The sequence below is a fragment of the Oncorhynchus tshawytscha genome, linkage group LG03 (genome assembly GCF_018296145.1).
Source record: "Oncorhynchus tshawytscha isolate Ot180627B linkage group LG03, Otsh_v2.0, whole genome shotgun sequence".
NCBI lineage: Eukaryota > Metazoa > Chordata > Actinopteri > Salmoniformes > Salmonidae > Oncorhynchus > Oncorhynchus tshawytscha.
This window is the reverse complement of record NC_056431.1, coordinates 73990603-74014553: the sequence shown is the minus strand read 5'-3', so window position 1 is coordinate 74014553 and position 23951 is coordinate 73990603. Positions and strand designations below refer to the sequence as shown.

The window sequence follows — 23951 nt, the reverse complement described above, 5'->3', positions numbered from 1 at the left end:
TTATACTGAGGTAACTCCTTTATACTGAGGTAACTCCTTTATACTGAGGTAACACACAATACAGAGGTAACTCCTTTATACTGAGGTAACTCCTTTATACTGAGGTAACACACAATACTGAGGTAACTCCTTTATACTGAGGTAACACACAATACTGAGGTAACTCCTTTATACTGAGGTAACTCCTTTATACTGAGGTAACTCCTTTATACTGAGGTAACACACAATACTGAGGTAACTCCTTTATACTGAGGTAACTCCTTTATACTGAGGTAACTCCTTTATACTGAGCTAACACACAATACTGAGGTAACTCTTTTATACTGAGGTAACTCCTTTATACTGAGGTAACTCCTTTATACTGAGGTAACTCCTTTATACTGAGGTAACACACAATACTGAGGTAACTCCTTTATACTGAGGTAACTCCTTTATACTGAGGTAACTCCTTTATACTGAGCTAACACACAATACTGAGGTAACTCCTTTATACTGAGGTAACTCCTTTATACTGAGGTAACTCCTTTATACAGAGGTAACTCCTTTATACAGAGGTAACTCCTTTATACTGAGGTAACTCCTTTATACTGAGGAAAGTCCTTTATACAGAGGTAACTCCTTTATACTGAGGTAACTCCGTTATACTGAGATAACACACAATACTGAGGTAACTCCTTTATACTGAGGTAACTCCTTTATACTGAGGTAACTCCTTTATACAGAGATAACTCCTTTATTCAGAGGTAACTCCTTTATACAGAGGTAACTCCTTTATACAGAGGTAACTCCTTTATACTGAGGTAACTCCTTTATACTGAGGTAACACACAATACTGAGGTAACACACAATACTGAGGTAACACACAATACTGAGGTAACTCCTTTATACTGAGGTAACTCCTTTATACAGAGGTAACTCCTTTATACTGAGGTAACTCCTTTATACAGAGGTAACTCCTTTATACTGAGGTAACTCCTTTATACTGAGGTAACTCCTTTATACTGAGGTAACTCCTTTATACTGAGGTAACTCCTTTATACAGAGGTAACTCCTTTATACAGAGGTAACTCCTTTATACTGAGGTAACTCCTTTATACTGAGGTAACTCCTTTATACTGCCAGGGACACTTTTATTTGATGTATTTTACCATGTAGGTTGACTGAGAACACATTCTAATTTACAGCAACAACCTGGGAAATAGTTACAGGGGAGCAGAGGGGGGATGAATGAGCCAATTGGGAACTGGGGATGATTAGTTGGCCATGATGGTATGAGGGACAGCTTGAGAATTTAGCCAGGACACCAGGGTTAACACCCCTAATCTTACCATAAGTGTCATGGGAAATGTAAATACCGAAGAGAGTCAGGACACCCGTTTAACATCCCTTCTGAAAGACAGCACCCTACACAGGGCAGTGTCCCCAATCGCTGCCCTGGGGCAATGGGATATTTTTTAGACCAGCGGAATGAGTGCCTCCTACTGTCCCTCCAACACCACTTCCAGCAGCATCTGGTCTCCCATCCAGGGACTGACCAAGCCAGCAGCGGGATGCAGAGTGGTATGCTGCTGGCTGCAACACGGCCTCAGGTATGAATTAGGAAATCTTGCTTAAATAAAGCACAATGTTTAGGCAAATTTTCACACACACACACACACACACACACACACACACACACACACACACACACACACACACACACACACACACACACACACACACACACACACACACACACACACACACACACACACACACACACACACACACACACACACACACACACACTATGCCTAGAGGCCTACTAGAGGCCTACTTCTAGTTGTGTAGCTTCTTTCCCTCTGAGGTATGTTCCCACTAACTGCTAAACATCAGTGTTCAGGAGCTTAGATAAGCCCTGCAGCAGTCCCTGCCTGCCTCTCCTCTCCTCTCCTCTCTTCTCTTCTCCTCTCCTCTCCTCTCCTCCCCCCTCTCTCCTCTCCTCTCTTCTCCTCTCTCTCTCCTCTCCTCTCTCCTCTCTCTCCTCTCTCTCCTCTCTCCTCTCCCTCTCCCCTCTCCTCTCCTCTCCTCTCCTCTCGCCTCCCCTCCCCTCTCCCCTCCTCTCCACACACAGTTGGAGGCGCAACCTCATATTCATGGTGGTAACAGATCTGTCCCGTGTTTCAATGAGGAAGGAAATGTTTCCCATGTTATCCTCGAAGCCCAAGAGGTTCTATCCGGAATAGTGGGGGGTTTGAAATAGGAAAGACTATAAACAATAGCTAAAAAGACCTGTACTGAAAAGGCTGAGGAGGAGGAGGATGGGGAGGAGGAGGAGGAGGGGGGGGAGGAGGATGATGATGAGGAGGATGATGATGAGGATGAGGAGGAGGATGAGAGGGAGGATGATGAGGAGGATGAGGACGATGATGAGGATGTGGAGGAGGATGATGATGAGGAGGAGGAGGAGGATATGGAGGAGGATGATGATGAGGAGGAGGAGGAGGAGGAGGACGATGATGATGATGATGAGGAGGAGGATGATGAGGAGGATGATGATGATGATGAGGAGGAGGATGATGAGGATGAGGAGAATGATGATGAGGATGAGGAGGTGGAGGAGGAGGTGGAGGAGGAGGAGGAGGAGGATGATGAGGATGAGGAGAATGATGATGAGGATGAGGAGGTGGAGGAGGAGGTGGAGGAGGAGGAGGATGATGAGAAAGATGATGAGGAGGAGGATGAGGAGGAGGAGGATGATGAGGATGAGGAGAGGAGGATGAGGATGAGGATGAGGATGAGGAGAGGAGGATGAGGATGGGGAGGAGGAGGAGGATGATGAGGAGGGGGAGGAGGAGGATGAGGAGGATGATGAGGATGATGAGGGGGAGGAGGAGGATGATGAGGATGATGAGGATGATGAGGGGGAGGAGGAGGATGATGAGGAGGATGAGGATGATGAGGAGGAGGATGCCCTCTTATCTGAGTGCTACTGTATTTGTAATCTTATCATTAAGTCAGGAGGGGGGTCAGGATACTTGGCTCTATCTCACACCATGTTGTGTTAACTTCTACAGTGGTTAACGTGTGTCTGTTTGTGAGTTGACGTTTTACCCATTCTAGCTGATCTAGAATGGGTAAAACCTTACGAACATAATGAAAACACTACTGTACAAAGACCTCTACACCAGAACTCTCCCTCCATCTCCCTCTCCCTTTCTCTCCCCTGCCTTCTCTTTCACCTTTCTCTCTCTCTCTCTCTGTGTCTCTGTGTGTCTCTCTCTCTCTGTGTCTCTCTCTCTCCCCCTCCCTCGGCCTCACCCCCTGCTTCCCACTCCCCCTCCTTCTCTCTCCTTCGGTCTCCCTTTCCCCTTCTCTCTTTCCCTCTCTCTCTCTCTTCCTCTCTCTCCATCCTTCCTTCTCTAAAGCATATCTCATTCTGTCCTCTCTGTGTTTGGATATTCTGGATAATCAAACAAAACAAAGTGTGTGACCTTCTCAAGATTACAGACGAACATACTGGCTCACACGCCAAACACACGAGACAAACACAAACACACACGTCTTGTCTCCCAGTAGGCTACACAGGGTGTGTGTTTAGTGCTGCGATCAGATGTCCTAATGACTGATCCTGATGCATCCTGCTTTTCATTCAAAATGGAGACCAGCCTTCCTCTGGGGCAAAATGATGTGCAACCAATGCAATAGATAGCCATAAAATAGTGGTATATAGTGATAGTGTTTAAAAGTTGATTTAACACAAACCCTGACAATTGAACTGTCTCACTCTGATGCAGATACCGTCTGTAACACACAGCACAGAAACACATCATGTTGTTATGTAACACTAGGTGTCTTATCCTGTCCTCTGCTCATTATGCCATTATTATAATATTGCTGGTAATTACAATGTGTCTCTAACACACAGCACATTTCTCCTAATTAAAGTAGCTATCAGCAAAGTCAGCACTAGTAGGGGGGGAAGTCAAGTGTTCGTTCGGGGTGGGAGGGGCCAAGAGACCAGAGGTGGCAGAACGGAGTACTCTGATTGGAGAGTAGGGATTGTTGTACTCCGTAGAAGTCTGATGTAATCTGGTTGTGTGTGTCTGTGTGTGTCATATGTGGCTGTGCTGTACATCTGGGGGCCTAGCTGTCACATGGTGCAGAGAATGGGAACAACAGCGCCCACCTCAGGGGGAAAAAATAAACTCCTACACCCTTCTAACCCACTAGGTTTGTTCAATCCACTGGTGCTGAAGATCCACGCAGCCTGGAGAGAAGTCCAGCGTGGAAACAAGCTAAAGGGAACAATGTTGCCTCAGCCAGGTGTCTCTACTGTAGACCAGTCAGTCAGGTGTCTCTACTGTAGACCAGTCAGGTGTCTCTACTGTAGACCAGTCAGGTGTCTCTACTGTAGACCAGTCAGGTGTCTCTACTGTAGACCAGCCAGGTGTCTCTACTGTAGACCAGCCAGGTGTCTCTACTGTAGACCAGTCAGTCAGAGTCAGTTGTCTCTACTGTAGACCAGTCAGGTGTCTCTACTGTAGACCAGTCAGTCAGGTGTCTCTACTGTAGACCAGTCAGGTGTCTCTACTGTAGACCAGCCAGGTGTCTCTACTGTAGACCAGTCAGGTGTCTCTACTGTAGACCAGTCACGTGTCTCTACTGTAGACCAGTCACGTGTCTCTACTGTAGACCAGTCACGTGTCTCTACTGTAGACCAGTCAGGTGTCTCTACTGTAGACCAGTCAGGTGTCTCTACTGTAGACCAGTCAGGTGTCTCTACTGTAGACCAGTCACGTGTCTCTACTGTAGACCAGTCAGGTGTCTCTACTGTAGACCAGTCAGGTGTCTCTACTGTAGACCAGTCAGGTGTCTCTACTGTAGACCAGTCAGGTGTCTCTACTGTAGACCAGTCAGCCAGGTGTCTCTACTGTAGACCAGCCAGGTGTCTCTACTGTAGACCAGTCAGGTGTCTCTACTGTAGACCAGTCAGGTGTCTCTACTGTAGACCAGCCAGGTGTCTCTACTGTAGACCAGTCAGCCAGGTGTCTCTACTGTAGACCAGCCAGGTGTCTCTACTGTAGACCAGTCAGCCAGGTGTCTCTACTGTAGACCAGCCAGGTGTCTCTACTGTAGACCAGTCAGGTGTCTCTACTGTAGACCAGTCAGTCAGACCAGGTGTCTCTACTGTAGACCAGTCAGGTGTCTCTACTGTAGACCAGTCAGGTGTCTCTACTGTAGACCAGTCAGGTGTCTCTACTGTAGACCAGTCAGGTGTCTCTACTGTAGACCAGTCAGTCAGGTGTCTCTACTGTAGACCAGTCAGTCAGGTGTCTCTACTGTAGACCAGTCAGGTGTCTCTACTGTAGACCAGTCAGGTGTCTCTACTGTAGACCAGCCAGGTGTCTCTACTGTAGACCAGTCAGGTGTCTCTACTGTAGACCAGTCAGTCAGAGTCAGTTGTCTCTACTGTAGACCAGTCAGGTGTCTCTACTGTAGACCAGTCAGTCAGGTGTCTCTACTGTAGACCAGTCAGGTGTCTCTACTGTAGACCAGTCAGTCAGGTGTCTCTACTGTAGACCAGTCAGTGAGGTGTCTCTACTGTAGACCAGTCAGTCAGGTGTCTCTACTGTAGACCAGTCAGTGAGGTGTCTCTACTGTAGACCAGTCAGTCAGGTGTCTCTACTGTAGACCAGTCAGTCAGGTGTCTCTACTGTAGACCAGTCAGGTGTCTCTACTGTAGACCAGTCAGGTGTCTCTACTGTAGACCAGTCAGTCAGGTGTCTCTACTGTAGACCAGTCAGGTGTCTCTACTGTAGACCAGTCAGGTGTCTCTACTGTAGACCAGTCAGGTGTCTCTACTGTAGACCAGTCAGGTGTCTCTACTGTAGACACTCCATTAGGGGCCGAGGTGAGAAGGGCCATGGGTTCCTACTACAGCTCTCTCTCTCTCACACACATCTGTTTTCCTCATCTATCTGATCCCCCCCTTTCTTTCCCTTTTAACTTTGGAGTCAATTTTTAGGGGACGCATTTCTCTTTTTCTTCTCTGTCTTTCTCACCTCTTATTCCCCTCTCTGTCTCGGACTCCCTCTCTCTCTTTTTCTGACACTGGATCCTCCTGTCTCTGTTTCCCTGAACCCCGCATTCCATCTGTTTCCCTGAACCCCGCATTCCATCTCTGTTCCCCTGAACCCCGCATTCCATCTCTGTTCCCCTGAACCCCGCATTCTATCTCTGTTCCCTGAACCCCGCATTCCATCTCTGTTTCCCTGAACCCCGCATTCCATCTCTGTTCCCTGAACCCCGCATTCCATCAGGTGTTCCACTGAACCCCGCATTCCATCTGTTTCCCTGAACCCAGCATTCCATCTCTGTTTCCCTGAACCCCGCATTCCATCTCTGTTCCCCTGAAACCCACATTCCATCTGTAGACCCCTGAACCCCGCATTCCATCTGTTTCCCTGAACCCAGTCATTCCATCTCTGTGTCTCCCTGAACCCGCATTCCCTGTTTCCCTGAACCCAGCATTCCACTCTGTTTCCCTGAACCCCGCATTCCATCTCTGTTTCCCTGAACCCCGCATTCCACCTCTGTTTACCTGAACCCAGTCATTCCATCTCTGTTTCCCTGAACCCCGCATTCCATCTGTTTCCCTGAACCCAGCATTCCATCTCTGTTTCTCCTGAACCAGTCATTCCTCTCTGTTTAGAACCCGCATTCCACCTCTGTTTCCCTGAACCCCCATTCCATCTCTGTTTCCCTGAACCCAGCATTCCATCTGTTTCCCTGAACCAGTCATTCCATCTCTGTTTCCCTGAACCCCGCATTCCATCTCTGTTTCCCTGAACCCCGCATTCCATTTCTGTTTCCCTGAACCCCGCATTCCATCTCTGTTTCCCTGAACCCGCATTCCATTTCTGTTTTCCATTCCATCTCTGTTTCCCTGAACCCTGCATTCCATTTCTGTTTCCCTGAACCCGCATTCCATCTCTGTTTCCCTGAACCCCGCATTCCATTTCTGTTTCCCTGAACCCCGCATTCCATTTCTGTTTCCCTGAACCCCGCATTCCATTTCTGTTTCCCTGAACCCCGCATTCCATTTCTGTTTCCCTGAACCCTGCATTCCATTTCTGTTTCCCTGAACTTTGGAGCATTCCATTTCTGTTTCCCTGAACCCTGCATTCCATTTCTGTTTCCCTGAACCCCGCATTCCATTTCTGTTTCCCTGAACCCCGCATCCATTTCTGTTTCCTGAACCCCGCATTCCATCTCTGTTTCCCTGAACCCCGCATTCCATTTCTGTTTCCCTGAACCCCGCATTCCATCTCTGTTTCCCTGAACCCCGCATTCCATTTCTGTTTCCCTGAACCCCGCATTCCATCTCTGTTTCCCTGAACCCCGCATTCCATCTCTGTTTCCCTGAACCCTGCATTCCATCTCTCCCTCTCTCTCTATCTGTTTTTCCTAAAACCTGGCTTGCTATTTATGTGGCCCGCAACATAAGCCTGCTGCTCCTCTACCCCAGTGTTGTAAGAAAACACTGAAAAGAGGGAGGATAACCAGGGAGCAGACTATAGAACGATGGAACACAACACAGAGGGAGGATAACCAGGGAGCAGACTATAGAACGATGGAACACAACACAGAGAGAGGATAACCAGGGAGCAGACTATAGAACGATGGAACACAACACATTCCATCTCTGGGAGGATAACCAGGGAGCGGACTATAGAACGATGGAACACAACACAGAGGGAGGAGGGAGGATAACCAGGGAGCAGACTATAGAACCGATGGAACACAACACAGAGGGAGGATAACCAGGGAGCAGACTCTGAACGATGGAACACAACACAGAGGGAGGAGGGAGGATTCCAGGGAGCAGACTATAGAACCCCCCCGATGGAACACAACACTCTGGGAGGATAACCAGGGAGCAGACTATAGAACGATGGAACACAACACAGCAGATCTCTGGATAACCAGGGATTCCAGACTATAGTTTCGATGGAACACAACACAGAGGGAGGAGGGAGGATAACCAGGAAGCGGACTTCCATCTCTGTTTGGAACACCACAGATTCCAGGGAGGTTTCCCAGGGAACTATAGCATGGAACACAACACAGAGGGAAGGGAGGATAACCAGGGAGCGGACTATAGAACGATGGAACACAACACTGAGGGAGGAGGGAGGATTCCAGGGAGCGGACTGTAGAACGATGGAACACAACACAGATTCCATTCTGAGGATAACCAGGGATTCGGACTATAGAACGATGGAACACAACACAGAGGGAGGAGGGAGGATAACCAGGGAGCGGACTATAGAACGATGGAACACAACACAGAGGGAGGAGGGAGGATAACCATTCCAAGCGGACTATAGAACGATGGAACACAACACAGAGGGAGGAGGGAGGATAACCAGGGAGCGGACTATAGAACGATGGAACACAACACAGAGGGAGGAGGGAGGATAACCAGGGAGCGGACTATAGAACGATGGAACACAACACAGAGGGAGGAGGGAGGATAACCAGGGAGCGGACTATAGAACGATGGAACACAACACAGAGGGAGGAGGGAGGATAACCAGGGAGCGGACTATAGAACGATGGAACACAACACAGAGGGAGGAGGGAGGATAACCAGGGAGCAGACTATAGAACGATGGAACACAACACAGAGGGAGGATAACCAGGGAGCAGACTATAGAACGATGGAACACAACACAGAGAGAGGAGGGAGGATAACCAGGGAGCGGACTATAGAACACAACACAGAGAGAGGAGGGAGGATAACCAGGGAGCAGACTATAGAACACAACACAGAGAGAGGAGGGAGGATAACCAGGGAGCGGACTATAGAACACAACACAGAGAGAGGAGGGAGGATAACCAGGGGAGGATAGAACACAACACAGGAGAGGATAACCAGGGAGCAGACTATGGAACACAACACAGAGAGAGGAGGGAGGATAACCAGGGAGCAGACTATAGAACAGAGAGAGGATGGAGACATAGAACACAACACAGAGGGAGGATAACCAGGGAGCAGACTATAGAACACAACACAGAGAGAGGATGGAGCAGACAGAACACAACACAGAGGGAGGATAACCAGGGAGCAGACTATAGAACACAACACAGAGGGAGGATAACCAGGGACAGACTATAGAACACAACACAGAGGGAGGATAACCAGGGAGCAGACTATAGAACGATGGAACACAACACAGAGGGAGGAGGGAGGATAACCAGGGAGCGGACTATAGAGCGATGGAACACAACACAGAGAGAGGAGGGAGGATAACCAGGGAGCGGACTATAGAACGATGGAACACAACACAGAGGGAGGATAACCAGGGAGCAGACTATAGAACGATGGAACACAACACAGAGGGAGAGGGAGGATAACCAGGGAGCAGACTATAGAACGATGGAACACAACACAGAGGGAGGAGGGAGGATAACCAGGGAGCGGACTATAGAACGATGGAACACAACACAGAGGAGGAGGGAGGATAACCAGGGAGCAGACTATAGAACGATGGAACACAACACAGAGGGAGGATAACCAGGGAGCAGACTATAGAACGATGGAACACAACACAGAGGGAGGAGGGAGGATAACCAGGGAGCGGACTATAGAACGATGGAACACAACACAGAGGGAGGAGGGAGGATAACCAGGGAGCAGACTATAGAACGATGGAACACAACACAGAGGGAGGAGGGAGGATAACCAGGGAGCAGACTATAGAACGATGGAACACAACACAGAGGGAGGAGGGAGGATAACCAGGGAGCGGACTATAGAACGATGGAACACAACACAGAGGGAGGATAACCAGGGAGCAGACTATAGAACGATGGAACACAACACAGAGGGAGGAGGGAGGATAACCAGGGAGCAGACTATAGAACGATGGAACACAACACAGAGGGAGGATAACCAGGGAGCAGACTATAGAACGATGGAACACAACACAGAGGGAGGAGGGAGGATAACCAGGGAGCGGACTATAGAACGATGGAACACAACACAGAGAGAGGAGGGAGGAGGGGATATACTGCAGTGTCTGACTTTCAATCATCAGCCCAAAATGGAGATGCATTAGTCTAAGAGACAATGAGAAGAGACAAGGGCTAGCAGGAGTTAATCCAGCCACTCTGCCACGCTGTTACCTCCTCACTCTCTCCCTCTCTCCTCCTCACTCTCTCTCTCTCTTTATCCCTATCTCTCCCTCTCTCCTCCTCACTCTCTTTCTATTTATCCCTATCTCTCCCTCTCTCCTCCTAGCCCTCTCTCTCCTCCTCACTCTCTCTCTCTCTACCCCTATCTCTCTCTCTCCTCCTCACTCTCTCTTTATCCCTCTCTCCCTCTCTCCTCCTCACTCTCTCTCTTCCCCTCTCTCTCTCTCCTCCTCACTCTCTCTCTCTCTACCCCTCTCTCTCTCTCTCCTCCTCACTCTCTCTTTATCCCTCTCTCCCTCTCTTCCTCACTCTCTCTCTCTCTCTCCTCCTCACTCTCTTTATCCCTATCTCTCTCTCTCCTCCTCACTCTCTTTATCCCTATCCCTATCTCTCTCTCCTCACTCTCTTTATCCCTCTCTCTCTCTCTCTCCTCCTCTCTCTTTATCCCCTCTCTCTCTCTCTCCTCCTCACTCTCTTTATCCCTCTCTTTTTCTCTCTCCTCCTCACTCTCTTTATCCCTCTCTCTCTCTCTCTCTCTCCTCCTCACTCTCTTTATCCCTATCTCTCTCCTCCTCACTCTCTTTATCCCTATCTCTCTCTCTATCCCTCTCTCTCTCTCTCCTCCTCACTCTCTTTATCCCTCTCTCTCTCTCTCCTCCTCACTCTCTTTATCCCTATCTCTCTCTCTCTCCTCACTCTCTTTATCCCTCTCTCTCTCTCTCCTCCTCACTCTCTTTATCCTCTCTCTCTCCTCCTCTCTCTCTTTATCCCTCTCTCTCTCTCCTCCTCACTCTCTTTATCCCTATCTCCTCACTCTCTTTATCCCTATCTCTCTCCTCCTCACTCTCTTTATCCCTCTCTCTCTCTCCTCCTCTCTCTTTATCCCTCTCTCTCCTCCTCGCTCTCTTTATCCCCATCTCTCTCTCTCCTCCTCACTCTCTTTATCCCTCTCTCTCTCTCTCCTCCTCTCTCTTTATCCCTCTCTCCCTCTCCTCCTCACTCTCTTTATCCCTAACTCTCTCCTCCTCACTCTCTTTATCCCTAACTCTCTCTTTATCCCTATCTCTCTCTCTCCTCCTCACTCTCTTTATTATCCTCCTCACTCTCTTTATCCCTCTCTCTCTCCTCCTGACTCTTTTTATCCCCTCTCTCTCTCTCCTCCTCTCTTTATCCCTATCTCTCTCTCTCCTCACTCTCTTTATCCTATCTCTCTCTCTCCTCACTCTCTTTATCCCTATCTCTCTCTCTCCTCCTCTCTTTATCCTATCTCTCTCTCCTCCTCACTCTCTTTATCCCTATCTCTCTCTCCTCCTCACTCTCTTTATCCCTATCTCTCTCTCTCTCCTCCTCACTCTCTTTATCCCCATCTCTCTCTCTCCTCCTCACTCTCTTTATCCCTAACTCTCTCCTCCTCCTTTATCCCTAACTCTCTCTTTCTCCCTATCTCTCTCTCTCTCCTCCTCACTCTCTTTATCCCTATCTCTCTCTCTCCTCCTCACTCTCTTTATCCCTATCTCTCTCCTCCTCACTCTCTTTATCCCTCTCTCTCTCTCCTCCTCACTCTCTTTATCCCTAACTCTCTCCTCCTCACTCTCTTTATCCCTAACTCTCTCTTTATCCCTATCTCTCTCTCTCTCCTCCTCACTCTCTTTATCCGTATCTCTCTCTCTCCTCCTCACTCTCTTTATCCCTCTCTCTCTCCTCCTCACTCTCTTTATCCCTCTCTCTCTCTCCTCCTCACTCTCTTTATCCTCTCTCTCTCTCTCCTCCTCACTCTCTTTATCCCTATCTCTCTCTCTCCTCCTCACTCTCTTTATCCCTCTCACTCTCTCCTCCTCACTCTCTTTATCCCTAACTCTCTCTCCTCCTCCTCCCTAACTCTCTCTTTATCCCTATCTCTCTCTCTCTCCTCCTCACTCTCTTTATCCCTATCTCTCTCTCTCCTCCTCCTCTCTTTATCCCTAACTCTCTCTTTATCCCTATCTCTCTCTCCTCCTCACTCTCTTTATCTCTCCTCACTCTCTTTATCCCTATCTCTCTCTCTCCTCACTCTCTTTATCCCTCTCTCTCCTCCTCACTCTCTTTATCCCTCTCCCTCTCCTCTCTCTTTATCCCTCTCTCCTCACTCTCTCTCTCTCCTCACTCTCTTTATCTCCTCACTCTCTTTATCCCTATCTCTCTCTCTCCTCACTCTCTTTATCCCTATCTCTCTCTCCTCCTCACTCTCTTTATCCCTATCTCTCTCTCTCCTCACTCTCTTTATCCCTACTCTCTCTATCTCTCTCCTCACTCTCTTTATCCTCTCTCTCTCTCTCTCTCTCTCTCTCCTACTCTCTTTATCCTCTCTCTCTCCTCACTCTCTTTATCCTATCTCTCTCTCTCCTCACTCTCTTTATCCCTATCTCTCTCTCTCTCCTCCTCACTCTCTTTATCCCTATCTCTCCCTCTCCTCCTCACTCTCTTTATCCCTCTCTCCCTCTCCTCCTCACTCTCTTTATCCCTATCTCTCCCTCTCCTCCTGACTCTCTTTATCCCTAACTCTCTCCTCCTCACTCTCTTTATCCCTATCTCTCTCTCCTCCTCACTCTCTTTATCCCTATCTCTCCCTCTCTCCTCCTCGGTCTCTCTCTATATATACCTTCGGCCCAACTTTCGTCCTCTAATCCAGGCCTATGTATGCCTCCTCAGCCCAGCAATAATTACCTCACAACTCCTAGGGCCCACTCTCCTCAGCCCAGCCATAATTACCCCACGACTCCTAGAGGCCCATCCTTTCTGCACTCACTTCCTGCTTCCCGATTTTCATAAATGACGATCTTAATCGTCAACTTTTCTTCAGGGCGTTGTCATGGGAGACATGTCTATTGAACCCTTCCTCTCAGTACACTGTGTTAACACGGGATGTTTCCACTCTCCTCCCCTCAATCCCTCTCTTTCTTGACCTCCCTTTCTTTCTCTTTCTATTTTCTCTCCTCAATCCCAGCCCTAACCCCACCCTCCCTTCCATGCTAGACGGAGAGCTAAAGTTAAATAAGGGATTTATTTTCTTTACGTTCCTTTCTTTCCAGAGAGAGAGAGAGAGAGAGAGAGAGAGAGAGAGAGAGAGAGAGACAGAGAGACAGAGAGACAGAGAGACAGAGAGAGAGAGAGAGAGACAGAGAGAGAGACAGAGAGAGAGAGACAGAGAGACAGAGAGAGAGAGAGAGAGAGAGAGAGAGAGAGAGAGAGAGAGAGAGAGAGAGAGAGAGAGAGAAAATCAGTGGGGACCCCCTGGGTAGTTTGGTGATGTGGGTAAGATGGATGGAGGGACGAGGGCAACATTACAACATTTAGGCTGTCCTCGTCACTCATTCATAGTGGATCTACATCTTCTCCCTCCCCCTATTCACAAAAGGAGGCATAGATGTGCCCCAGTCTCCCACAAAGGCCCTGGGCTCTATGTAATCTCTTAATGAACTGCACTGGAGAAGAGGGACTGTTCCTTCACATAAACCGTGTAAAGCAGACCTCCCTTTTGTTTCTTGCGCCCAACTACAAAATGGATTACTATAGGAAGGAGGCATGGGGGAGTTGGGGGTCTGGTCTTTCTGAGGAGGCTCAGGCATCGGTCGTAAAGTAGTACAACTGTAAAGTAGTAAAGTAGTATGCTAGTAAAACTGTAAAGTAGTATAATAGTAAAGTAGTATGGTAGTAAAGTAGTATGGTAGTAAAGTAGTATGGTAGTAAAGTAGTATGGTAGTAAAACTGTAAAGTAGTATGATAGTAAAGTAGTATGGTTGTAGAGTAGTATGGTAGTAAAGTAGTATGGTAGGAAAGTAGTAAAGTAGTATGATAGTAAAGTAGTAAAACTGTAAAGTAGTATGATAGTAAAGTAGTAAAGTAGTATGATAATAAAGTAGTCAAGTAGTAAAACTGTAAAGTAGTATGATAGTAAAGTAGTACAACTGTAAAGTAGTATGATAGTAAAGTAGTATGGTAGTAAAGCAGTATGGTAGTAAAACTGTAAAGTTGTAAAGTTGTAAAGTAGTATGATAGTAAAGTAGTCAAGTAGTATGGTAGTAAAGTAGTAAAGTAGTATGGTAGTAAAACTGTAAAGTAGTATGATAGTAAAGTAGTAAAGTAGTATGATAGTAAAACTGTAAAGTAGTATAGTAGTAAAGTAGTAAAACTGTAAAGTAGTAAAGTAGTATGATAGTAAAGTAGTAAAGTAGTATGGTAGTAAAGTAGTATGGGAGTAAAGTAGTATGGGAGTAAAGTAGTATGGGAGTAAAGTAGTATGGTAGTAAAGTAGTAAAACTGTAAAGTAGTACAACTGTCAAGTAGTCAAGTAGTATGGTAGACAAGTAGTATGGTAGTAAAGTAGTAAAGTAGTATGGTAGTAAAGTAGTAAAACTGTAAAGTAGTATGATAGTAAAGTAGTATGGTTGTAGAGTAGTATGGTAGTAAAGTAGTATGGTAGTAAAGTAGTATGGGAGTAAAGTAGTATGGTAGTAAAGTAATATGCTAGTAAAGTAGTAAAACTGTAAAGTAGTATGATAGTAAAGTAGTATGGTAGTAAAGTAGTATGCTAGTAAAGTAGTATAGTTGTAGAGTAGTATGGTAGTATATTAGTATGGTAGTAAAGTAGTATGCTAGTAAAGTAGTAAAACTGTAAAGTAGTCAAGTAGTATGGTAGACAAGTAGTATGGTAGACAAGTAGTATGGTAGTAAAGTAGTATGGTAGTAAAGTAGTAAAACTGTAAAGTAGTATGATAGTAAAGTAGTATGGCTGTAGAGTAGTTTGGTAGTAAAGTAGTATGGTAGTAAAGTAGTATGATAGTAAAGTAGTATGGTAGTAAAGTAGTATGGTAGTAAAGTAGTATAATAGTATAGTAGTAAAGTGTAAACAACACTCAGGGCCCATGGTGTGAGATTTCTCCTCCGCATGTATTGGACACACACACACTACATATACACACACACTACATATACACACACAATACATATACACACACACTATATATACACACACACACTATATATACACACACTACATATACACACACACTACATATACACACACAATACATATACACACACTATATATACACACACACTATATATACACACACACTACATATACACACACACTACATATATACACACACTACAGATACACTACATATACACTACATATACACACACCCTACATATACACACACACACACACACACACACACAGTACAGACACACACAGTACATATACACACACACTGCATATACACACACACTACAGATACACACACAGTACAGAGACACACACACACAGTACAGACACACACACACAGACCACAGAGTGCATAGCTCCAACCTTTTCCACTCTCTCAGCCTACACACAAACCTTAAAGGCAAGGCAAAGCATGGCCCATTGTAACACCCCTCCCTGAATGTTGAAGAAGAACACTACTCAAACTCCTAGCGAGAAAGACTCAACATATTGTTGTATGTGAGAATCAAACATGTTTACGCTCTTTTAGGAAGCCTGCAAATCTTACATCTTTCAAAGTCTGAAATTACAATTCAGTCAAACGTTTTACAGATCTGTTGTCTGATAAGACATTCAACATGCATTTTAGGCTGTATTTGAACAAGGCCCAATAGGACTGAGTACTGTAGGCATACATGTTCCTGTCTACACAATAGTGTCTATATGACAACAGAATGATGACATCACCTCACCTGATCATCGGCTTTGAACTCTGTCACCCAGACAGAACGTAAAGAATGTGCACAGGCTAATTCCGTGGAATGACCGCTGTCTTTGTGGGCCCCTAGTTAACGCCTGTGCTTTGCTTCGAGGGTGAACACTTCATTTCATATAGGAAGAGTAACACACCACGCTAAATGACACACAGCGATTTTAAAGGCATGCATTTACTGCTATTAAATGAAGAATGTTCCGTTTAAAATATATAAAATATAGGTTATTTCTACAAGCATATTTCTATATTTTTGGAGGACTAGGCCTACAAAAAAAAGTGAAGATAGATTAGAAGATTTTGAAAGGCATATAGGCTAGGTAAGGTCTACTACACCTGTTGTATTCTGCGCACGTGACAAGTACACAATGATTTGGTATAGGCCACCAATACATTAATTGACTGATTATTTGATGATGTCAGAAATGAATAATGTTTTTATTGGTGTTGTTTTTTTACACTCAATACGACAACAATGTGTCACGACGGAGGTTAAAAGTTTGCTTAAATAAAGTCACACTGCACTTGGAATGTGTGACCAACTGCTTTTAATGCAAAGCAGGCGTCATTGCGACGTGTTGTATCCGCATCAATCGTCTCGCAACCGTGCTACTTACAGACCCACTCAACTCCTCCCCCACCTTCAGCCAAACCATAATCTAATGAGTGTCCTTCCGTTTATCTCCAGATCTTCATCTCACTCGCTCGAGGCTGATGTAATGATTTCAAATGATGTACCGTAAATTGCGGGTCTAAAATAAATAGAAATACGCATTTAGTAGATATTTACAGACGTTTCATTGACAACGACTTCTGCCAATCATCGATCTTCCTGCTAAATGCAAACGCTTGTTGCTACCACCAGTACACCGCCACAAAAGCCTACAGGCAAAAGTCAGACCGCTATACGCATGCGGCATAGCAACTGTTCCGTAGGATCCAAGCTCAACAGCAAAAACTGAAATCCCCTCATGAATTCCGACGATAAATGCCACAGCAATAAAGTCAACGCCGTCAGATCTGGAATGTCTGAAGGTAATCTGACGAGAGAAGAGCGCACATCCATAAAGCTGAATAATATCAATCATGAAGTCAAATCTACAATGGACACCTGTTAGTCTATCTGTCATAACATTCCCGATACCACTTGTTTCATGTGTATTTATTCAGGCCTGTTTAGGAGTGGGGGGAGCTGGGGAATGCAAGCTCCTTGTTGAATTGAAGCCAAAAATTGAATTATTAAGCAAATCCGAGTTACGCCATGTGGAAATTGGCACAAAGAGGAGAGCCACACCATTGGGGTTTGACCTCCCTGAAATTCCTCGTCTGAGGTTGCGATGTTTAATGCATAATTCAACTCTTCATTTTCATGGCGCTGGTTTGAGTTAGTTGATGGTTGCAAATGAGACCGCAAATGAAAAGGGAATAAATAGACTGACCTAATAAAGGTTTTTAATTCAGTAGTGATTATACGATCATACTTCTTCACATACTATACCCTTTTAAACTGTATGTAGATGCTAAAATCAATTCGGTGTACTAATCCAGACAGGGCCCCATGCTGTATATTATAAAGTTGAATAGGCCTACCAAACAAAATCATTGGTCGATAGAACAACTACAGCCTGAACAGCCTTACAGCGCACGAAAGCTAGTGTCAACTAATAGGACCTGTGGTCTAACTTTCTGTGAATAATTTACAATTACAAAAGATGTCATACATGTATTTTCATATTGGCTAATACCTTTCGCGTAAAACGTCTTGGGTGTGTTTAATAGGCTACACCAAAGTGCATGTATAATGTTATTTATTCAAACGTGTGCGGAAGAGACGAAAATAAACAAACATACGTGGAAGGGTATGTTTATAGGTCTCCATTTGTGTTCAAAATATTGAAATATTACGATCTCCCATAATTTGGTGAAGTATATCTGACTATTATTGACCAAAGAAGTGGATCGTGAATGTTTTATTTATTTTTTAAGTAAGTCTGAACTGTCACCACGTCGTGTTTTATAAGCAGACTTTCTGTCAACAACTGACCACTCAAACATCTACAGTAAACACTTACGAAATAATAGAAAACTACAAAATAACGCACTAGCATTCATCATTTCGCTTTCAACAGAGATTTTGTATCGCCTATGTACGTCTCAGTACGTTACCACCTTCGCCCGATGCGTGGCCGTCGGCGCAAAACCGCTTCAACGCAACAACAAAAAACTCCATAAAATGTATGTCAATGAGCTATTCTATGAATTGAACCTTTAGGGAATATTACAGCTATCATGTCAGGTATGTATATGGACACCTTGTTTATACGATAACGTGACAAGCCTTATTTACAAAGGTCATGCATGGACTGCGCTAAATCATGTCTTTACGCAAAATAAATTGAATTCAATATACATGCTATTTCCCCGTGTTGAATGAGTGTGGTGGACGCGTGCTTCACTTACTTTGTATTTGTTGTGTTCCAATATATGGCGTCCATAATTATCGCCCTGGTCAAGATCACCTTGCACGCAATAAACAAAACTCCTACATAATATCTCCACATCGAGTCCCCCATTATTACGGTCTTTCGGGAGGATCACAATCCGATCCGAAATTATATGTCCAAAAAAAAAGAGACGTGAAACGCCCAAGAGAATGACTGAGGCAATTAAACTCTATATCACGATCTGAAAATGGGGAGAGAGGAAAAAAAGGGACGAAATAGTGAATGCGTAAAAACAATCAAACGTAGTGCATCTCCAAGAAAGAACCTGCTGCCGAGTTAGTCCCTTTACACGAACACCTCGGGAATACAAAACCAAAGGTGCAAAGCAGTCTCATTCAGAGAGAAGAAGATAGCGCGTTAATATTCTCCCTCAGCGAGGCGACCTGAGCACAGGGTACATTCCTCACAACAGAAAGGCGACCCTGTCACCGCCGTTGTCCACTTCCACGAGCGCAGAAGCAAAGAATAAATCCCCCGTTTGTCCGGTTCTTGGTAAAACCAGTCAAGGTACCAATCCAAAGTGCGCGAGCCTCCTTCTCGAATAACAGCAGGAAAGACAGAAAGAGAGAGATCGGCTCGAGACACAGTATTCCCTTTAGAGCTGGGTGGTCGTGAGCAAACTGGCTGCAAATCAATTGTGGATGAGAGTAGAAAAATCAATGATATCGGATGAAGAAAAATAAATAGCAAATATGACAATGAAATAAAATATAAAATCAAGTCAAATGAAAGTTGTCATACTATGGGTCCATTTCGGTTACAAATGAACTGCTGTGGTTTGAATCCTGCAGATCCGAATGAAATGCTTTGGCGAAAACGTATAGCGATGCTTGAATGCTTGAATGCTGCGCAGAGCCTGTATTGCAAGTAACTGCAACTGACCGGGATTCAGAATATTTGGCAGAGCTTGTTTTACAGTGACTCCGCCCACGTTGCTCCTCATTGGGCACTTGTCCGAAAGTCAATAGGAATACTCCTGTCAATCAAACAAGGCAACTCGGCGACTGGTTCAACTGCAAAGCAGCAGTATTAGCGAATGGGATAGAATTGGAGAAAGCAGTCAAATGACGTTATATTGTATTAATAGTGCATTGACCAAGATAGAAATTGTATCTCAAAAACGATCTTTAAAATAAAGTGTAATATGCATGACACTTAGGCTATAGTGTTCTCAGAAAATCGCTTTAGGCAACACGATGTAGGTCAAGTATAATAACCAGGGGATATGATGTCAAGAATATTAAGTAGCTGATTTTTTAAAACATTTAAATTGAACTTTTGTTTAACTTGAGGGGGAAAAGTGACTCGGATCTTTATCTGTAATAGGTAACCTCGCACATTTGCGAACACTTGATTTATTTGCTTGATGACATTCCTATATTATTATCAAAATACTCCACAAAACAATATCCACACAACATTCACGACGTGTGTAATATTGTAGGGCCTACGTCAGAATGTATATGAAATGTCCCACATTGGGACCCACATCAACCGCCTCAAACCACAAGGCGTTGAAGGCAACTTTTTTTCAAAAGGCAACAGCGCACACTAGCGGATGCTCGCTTGGAGAAGGGTGAGTGGACGTTTTGAACAATCGAATATTTATTTTAGTAGCCTTTTATGCAAATGTTTGATCAAAATTGACCAATAAGTCATTCAAAGAGAGAATCTGAATCTTTATTATCGATAATTATGTAATTTATCATCAACCAATATGGCTATTTATAAAACACAAATCTTTAGTTTATGGTTTCAGTGTTTGATTATTTTCTAACTCGAATTCTTTATTTAATTAATAGGCTATAATTATTATTATAATTATTGTCATTATTATCATTAAGTTATTACAAACTTACCACCACCAGTCTACAACAATGGGATTTCTAGATATTAGGCCTATAGACCAAAATGCGCACCGTTTTTTTAGGAGAATCTCCTAATGGAACCTAAAATGTACTTTTATAGTAAATTGAGTCATCTCAAGGTAACCTGTAATTAGTGATTTGATGAGCCATTTCAACCCCCACACATTTTCAAACTAAATGACATATGTCTGTCCAAACGTGTGACGTTTTCACACTTTCGAATAGCTTACTTTAGTCAGTGTTGTATTTAAGGCTACAATTGCTTACTGCACTACTTGTTTAGCTGATAACATGGGCTGTAGTCTCACGAGATAGATCATTTGGAACCAGGGTGGAATGCGCCTGCGGTGCCGGGGTTCCGATCCTCTTGACTAGAATCAACACACCGCGAAAGTGAGACTTTACCGACCAGTCTACGCGGATAGAATGCCCGCCGTCGAATGTAGGTTTATTTGGCGAAGATTAGGCTAAAGAACATATGATAAATTCAAACGAAAGATGAACGAACGGTTAAGGAGGAATAATAAAATATCGAAATAAACATGTGAATGTTATAAAGTAACGGACGCTTGTGCTTACAAAGTGCAAATGTAAAAAGTTTCATCTTAATTGTATGAGTCTACAGAATGTAAAGTGAACTAATAAAAAAGTGAAACCTATATAGACGTTTGGTCCTTTTACCTGAATAAACAATAGGAAGTGTAATGGAATAGTGTCAGTATTGCAGATAATGTGCTGCCTTCGGGAGAAGAGAGGAAGCGGCGAGTTCCTCAGTCTTAAAAATATCCCCCCTATTTAGCCGTAAACAATCGGTAGTGATTGCTCTGCGCCTTTCCTGGGTAGGCTATCAGTCAGCAAGTCTAGCAAGGAATCGGAAAATATACACAAACTCTCCTCAACACATTGGTTAAGTTTCTGAATAGTACACTTTTAAACACATTCAGCTTGAATATATAAATATATTGTAAGACAGATGATTGGACCGTTTTGTTATTCGGCATATGTAAGTCGCTCTGGTTAAGAGCGTCTGATAAATGACTGTCAAATGTACCAATAATAAAATAGGTCCATTGTGAATTAGTCCTGTTCTGAAATGTTTTATAATAATCATAATACATTTGTTGCCATGAATTATGTCTCCGTATAAAACAGCAAAAAGTAAAACACCAGACGGTTCAATAAAGTAAGCATATTTCAAGAAACATATTCTTATTATATTGTCATTATTATTAGTATTATTAGTAGTAGTATTATCATAATTTAGGGGCAGTTTTCCCGGACACATATTAGGAATTGTCCTAGTCTTTTAAAAAAAATTCCTTTAAATGGAGATTGTCGATTTAGCTTTTTATTCCAGGGCTATTCATGGGAAACCGCCCATTGTCGTTTAGCTTGAAATTAGTCCTCCTATACTTTCAAACGTTCCGTCTCCAATCAGCCTTGAATTGCATTACTAGGTGATAAAAAGCCTGCATTAACACTAGGCCTAAATCATAGCGTTGTTAAAAGATAAACATTCATAGTAATGTGTGTGAAATGTTTAAATATATTTCTCTTAGCTTAAATAGAAACTATACATGGCTTAATTTGAATGTAATGTGTGGCCATCATTGACGGTGTCTGTCTGCTGTAGGCTAGCCTACAACTGCTGGAAAAACACTTTTTCGGCAAAGTAATTTAGGCAGAAAATAGACTAGCCTGTAATGGAAAATGGTTGTCCTTTGTGTTACTTTACTCATTATAGGCTATTGTACTGCAGCCTACTTCAAACAAACTAAATTGAATAGACCTGATGTGGCTAAACTTTCCTTTTTTTTTCTCCTCTCATTTGAAAGGCCCGCTAACTAGCGGGACTGAGTTATCATGGTCGAACCTCTGTTTATTCAGTTGCTCTCGTCTTTGGTGTTACCAACATTACACGGAGAACATCTCAGGTCTATGGGTGGGTGTCCTGAACCTGTAACGGGATCAAACAGAGTCCTGCTGAACTCACTATGCATGCACCCTGTCGCCGAAAACCCAAGTAAACACACTTGTCATTTAAAGTGACCTATACTATAATGTTCCAAATAATAAAATGTAATAATATAATATAATTCCAAATGATGCTTCGTTTCAACGCTGATTGGTACTTTCAGATGTGTTTACAATAGTGATATATTTTGTCTTGGCTCTTAGTTTCTGTGTGCGTGTTCCCGAGAGAGAACGTCACTGTCTCCAATTACCCGGTTTTGCTTTAAAAGCAGAGGTTCCATCCAGCACGAACATGGTGGTTATTTGAGGATGGACGGTCGCTCTCACGTCCAGGATTTGGCATGTCAAACATTTTATTTGAAGCTTTTGGCACGACGTCCTGTGTGTGATCCACCTGGAAGTTCGGTGACCGAGACTCCAGTCAGCTCGCGTCTTCCAAAGAATCATTGTCTTGAATTCACATCACTGCTAAGATCAACTGTCCAAATACACAAACTAATTTATTTTAAAATGCAAATTGTTTCATCGTCTTCATTCCTAAAATAAAATCAATCTTATCATAATTCAAATGTCTTTATAAAGCCCTTTTTATATCAGCTGATATCACAAAGTGCTGTACAGAAACCCAGCCTAAAACCACAAACAGAAAGCATTGCAGATGTAGAAGCACCGTGGCTAGGAAAAAACTCCCTAGAAAGGCAGGAACCTAGGAAGAAATCTAGAGAGGAACCAGGCTCTGAGGGGTGACCAGTCCTCTTCTGGCTGTGCCGGGTGGAGATAAGAGAACACGGCCATTAAGGCCAGATTGTTCTTCCAAGATGTTCAAACGTTCATCGACGTTAAAGGTTACAGATAAATGAAACCGTTAAAAAAGGTTGTTTTTAAACTCTAAAAAATCCCCTGGAATGTGGCTCATTGGGGTAAATCCTATGAGAAAATCCATGAGCAAGTAGTGATGCACGAGCTAGTTTTCCATCCAATTGGGCGACAGATTTACATGCAAATATTATAATATTTACATTAATAAAATTCTCCACACCAGTGGCGTTTTCACCAAACTGAGTTGATGGGGAGGAAATAATCAGTGTATGAGCACAGTGCGCTCAAAAAAAACAACCGCCCCCCCCCTCAAAAATCGACCTTTTCGCTTAAATGGTATTTTATTTAACTCGTGTTAATGTACGGAATACAAATCTAAAGTTCAATGTGTTTCAACACTACCAATAGTTTTGTTTACAAAAACGGTTGCTTTAAAACAGCAAAATGTGCCCACTCTGGTCTCGACACGTACGCTCTAGACAACAGCTCGCAGATGCAGTGCTTGAAGGCTAGACTACATGATATTGTATAGACTAATAAACTGCATGATTTTCCGTAGTGAGAGGACCACAACCACATCATCGTGCTCATAAGGGTAGCCTAGTGGTTAGAGCGTTGGACTAGTAAAATAAAGGCATTTAAAACAACATTTTCGCTAACTGGCTGGCCATTCTCTCGCATAATACACGTTACTGACACAAAAAGACCACACCTTGTCGAAAGAACAAACGTCCTATTACCGTCACATCCTTCCTGATTTTAATATATGGACTTCACTAGCATAGAAATGGGGTTATTGGCGGTTTACACATGCAGCCCAATTCTGATATTCCCATAATTGGTCTTTTGACCAATTAGATCATTTT

General features: G+C 44.0%; 1 protein-coding gene across 7 annotated transcripts in view; it reads right to left on the bottom strand.

Annotated features, from left to right (window-relative positions):
- Positions 1-19296, bottom strand: part of LOC112238439 (ephrin-B2a) — a 49527-nt gene extending 30231 nt beyond the window's left edge. For all 7 annotated transcript variants that reach the window (XR_006083140.1, XR_006083141.1, XR_006083144.1 and 4 more), the window contains exon 1: positions 18381-19296. Coding sequence is in view for 1 of the 7 variants with exons in the window: in XM_042320002.1 (XP_042175936.1) it covers positions 18381-18493 (113 nt within the window). In the remaining 6 variants the exon portion in view is untranslated. The remainder of the gene's footprint in view (positions 1-18380) is intronic.
- Positions 19297-23951: the final 4655 nt, after the last annotated feature.